The 3,806-nt window shown below is 46.7% G+C and overlaps 1 protein-coding gene across 1 annotated transcript in view; it reads left to right on the top strand.

Moving 5' to 3' along the window:
• The window catches only part of LOC107300487 (phosphatidylinositol N-acetylglucosaminyltransferase subunit Q-like), a gene marked incomplete at both ends in the record, with an annotated part of 18,236 nt that extends 15,926 nt beyond the window's left edge, over positions 1-2,310 (top strand). Inside the window, one exon of the mRNA XM_015829814.2 lies at positions 2,179-2,310. Within this exon, the coding sequence (XP_015685300.2) occupies positions 2,179-2,310 (132 nt within the window). The remainder of the gene's footprint in view (positions 1-2,178) is intronic.
• Positions 2,311-3,806: the final 1,496 nt, after the last annotated feature.

The raw sequence follows: 3,806 nt of genomic DNA, 5'->3' as shown, positions 1-3,806 counted from the left end.
CGGTGCTAGATTGAAGAGAAGACTTTCTTCCCAGGCAGGGTATAAAGTGTTACTTGGCTTTTAACAGTTCACTGAGCTGTTCCATTTTGGCCAGTGGTTCTCAACCTGTGGGTCGGGACCCCATTTGGGGTCGATCGACCATTTCACGGGGGTCGCCAAGCAAGGCTGTCCGCCATTTTTTTTGTCCGCCATTTTTTTTTGCCCGCCATTTTTTTCCCCTTTTCCGGCAGGTGCCTTACCTCCCTTGGGCTGGGCCAGCTGGTGGTCGGCCTGCTCCGTCTCTGCCGCTTGCCAGCTACGCCTCGGCCGGCGTAGGGGGCGGAACCACGCATGCGCGGTGCTCCCGGGCAGGGAAAGTCCTCGACTTACGACCAGTTGGGTAATCCTCGACTTACGACTGGTTTAGTCCTCGACTTACGACCGGTTTAGTCCTCGACTTACGACCGGTTGGGGTCGCGGCATTAAAAAGGTTGAGAACCACTGATCTTGGCTGACAGATCAGAGCTCATTGTCCTGACGTGTTTCGGCTACAGAGGAAGAGGGCTGAGAAAAGTTAGCATTGCCCGTAAGATAACAACGGGAGCTGGGGGGGGGGGAAAAACTGCAGGAATTGTCCAGAGTTAGAGAGATTGGAACTTCTCAGCTGGACATGGAAAATACCTATCCAACACTTTCCCAGTGAGTGTCTATTTTTTTTTTAAAAGGAGGATTATATATATATTTTTAGAAACAATGCCCCTTTCCCTTTCCCGTCCATTCCCCTCCCTCTCTTCCCTCCCCCTCCTCTTCCTTTCCCCCATCCATTCACCTCTCTTTATCTCTTCCTCCCCTTCTCTTCTTTCCCCCTCGCCTCCCCTCTCCTTCTCTTCCCATCTTTTCACCTCCCCCTCCCTCCCCTCTCCTCCCCTTCCCCATCCATTCATCTTCTTCTCCCCCCCTTCCCTTCCCCATCCATTCACCTCCCTCTTCCTCTTCTCCCTTCCCCTCCCATTCACCTCTCTCCCTCTCCATTCCCTCTCCCCTTCTCTCCCCCTCCCTTTCTCTATCCATTCATCTTCTTCTCCCTCCCCTTCCCCATCAATTAATCTTCTTCTCCCTCTTCCTCTTCTCTCTTCCCCTCCCATTCCTCTCCCTCTCCGTTCCCTCCCTCTCCCCTCCCTTCCCCTTCCCTCCCCTCCTGGATCTAACTGCAATTTTAACCTATTTCCTAACCTTGGGTTGTTCAGGGCTACGTAGAGCACTGCCGTCAAAGAATTCCTTGCTTGGATCAAAGGTGGATCCAGTTTCACCCTTGAGTTTGCTTCGTCCCTTGGCTAATTTTAAATACTGCTTGGGAAAAATGGCGTTAGGCTTCCATTTGTCCCTTCCATTGCTCAGTAATGGTCTCTAATAACAGAAAGGCCAGGATACGTGCGTTGCATGCAAGCAAAAGCGGGCCTCGGCTTCTCCTGGGAAAAGTATCTTCTTGGCAGGGGTTGTGAAAAGATTCCCTTCCCCAAAGGATTCAGGCTAGCCAGGACAGGAAGAGGAACAAAGCTATCGGGCATGCCAAAGGAGATGAGTGTTGGAAGCCATGGTGACCTCATGTGTTTGAACAGGGGTCTCCAAACTCGGCAACTTTTAAGCTTTGTGAACTTCAACTCCCAGAATTCCCCAGACAGCCATGCTGAGAGTTGAAGTCCATGGGTATTAAAATTGGTATTACAATTTTACATTAAAATGTAAAAAAGATGCTGAGACTCTAGAAAGAGTACAGAGAAGAGCAACAAAGATGATCCGGGGACTGGAGGCCAAAGCATATAAGGAACGGCTGCTGGAATTGGGTATGTCTAGTTTAACGAAGAGAAGGACGAGGGGGGACATGATAGCAGTGTTCCAATATCTCAGGGGCTGCCCCAAAGAAGAGGGAGTCAAGCTATTTTCCAAAGCGCCTGAAGGCAGGACAAGAAGCAACGGATGGAAATTCATCAAGGAGAGAAGCAACCTAGAACTAAGGAGAAACTTCCTGACAGTTAGAACAATTAGCCAGTGGAACAACCTGCCTCCAGAAGCAGTGAATGCTCCAACACTGGAAGTTTTTAAGAAGAGACTGGACAGCCGTTTGTCTGAAATGGTATAGGGTTACCTGCCTGAGCAGGGGGTTGGACTAGATGACCTCCAAGATCCCTTCCAACTTTATTATTATTATTATTATTATTATTATTATTATTATTATTATTATTATTATTAACCCACCTACCTGCTTTTACAGATGCCAGACACGAGGGAAAGGAGGAGGCTGATCAGCACACAGGCTTGATGACCTCCAAGGTCCCTTCCAACTATAATAATAATAATAATAATAATAATAATAATAATAATAATAATAATAATAATAATTATTATTATTATTATTATTATTATTATTATTATTATTATTATTATTATTTTAGAGAGCCCTGGGTTGGAACATCCATGCAACTTTACTTTTATGTAAATGGCCCCACCGAAGGGCCATTTTCCTGAAGTCGTGACACACGCAGCATCGCTCACAGAGGAGAAGGATCAGTATTCTGATATAAGAATACAGAATAACGGAGTCGGAAAGACTTGGAAGTTTTCTAATCCAATCTCCTGCCCAAGCAGGAGATCCAACTACACCACCCCAGAGAAATAGCTGTCCAGTCTCTTCTTAAAAACCTCCAGGGTTGAAGCACCCACAACTTCTGGAGGCAAGCCGTTCCACCGGTTAATTGTTCTCACTGTCAGGAATTCCACTCCTCCTCTATCGTCACCGCCCCATCTTGTGTGAACCCAATCAATCGTGGTTTATTCGGTCCACGGTCAACGGGCATGTGATATGAACACAGCCATACCTTGTTTCAGCACACATTAAATTTGCAACTTCAACCCACCGGACAGTGGAGATGTTCCCTTTGTCCTCGTAAAAATTCTATCCCCATTCCTTGCATCTACGGATAAGGGGGGGTGGATTTGCACGCTGAATTTCTCAGTATCCTTTAAGAGGAAAGAAATCTTGCCAACCTGATCAAAGTCTTCCCATTCCCCTTTTATTGTCAGCTCTCTAATGTAATATTGGGAGGTGAGTGGGAAGGTGTCTGCTTTAAACCCTCTTCCTTTTCCACTGCTTTCCCCAGATCTCTCTCTCTCTCTCTCTCTCTCTCTCTCTCTCTCTCTCTCTCTCTCTGTGTGTGTGTGTGTGTGTGTGTGTCTCTGTCTTTCTCTGTCTTTGTGTCTCTCTGTCTCTCTTTCTTTCTCTCTGTGTCTCTGTCTCTGTGTGTGTGTGTGTGTGTGTCTCTATGTGTCTCTTTCTTTCTGTCTCTGTGTCTCTTTCTCTCTGTCTCTCTTTCTCTCTGTGTGTGTGTGTCTCTCTCTCTCTGTCTTTCTGTGTCTCTCTCTCTCTCTGTCTCTCTTTTTCTGTCTTTCTCTCTGTCTTTCTGTGTCTGTCTGTCTCTCTGTCTGTCTGTCTGTCTGTCTCTCTCTCTCTCTCTCTCTCTCTCTCTCTCTCTCTCTCTCTCTCCTGCATTCTTGGGCTTCTTGCTCTCCCATGCTCCCTTCTGTCATACATCACTGGCAGTATTATCCGTTGCAGCCTTTTCTTCTACAATCCTATAGCTTTTAACAAGAAAGAAAAGCTTTTTAACAACAAGAAGAAGGCTGGGCAAAGGGACACGGTGAAAGGAGATGATCCCAGCCAGAAAGCTGCTCTTTTCATTTTTCTTTTGTCAATACCACCACGAGCTGATGTTGTTTTAGGGCAGATAATTTGGGCCCCTGGCTTATGTGGAGCAGCATAAATTTGGCAG

Source organism: Protobothrops mucrosquamatus, unplaced genomic scaffold, assembly GCF_001527695.2.
Source record: "Protobothrops mucrosquamatus isolate PMUCROS unplaced genomic scaffold, P.Mucros_1.0 scaffold7233, whole genome shotgun sequence".
Lineage (NCBI taxonomy): Eukaryota > Metazoa > Chordata > Lepidosauria > Squamata > Viperidae > Protobothrops > Protobothrops mucrosquamatus.
Note: the sequence above shows the minus strand (reverse complement) of the source record. Positions and strands in the feature narration are given on the sequence as shown.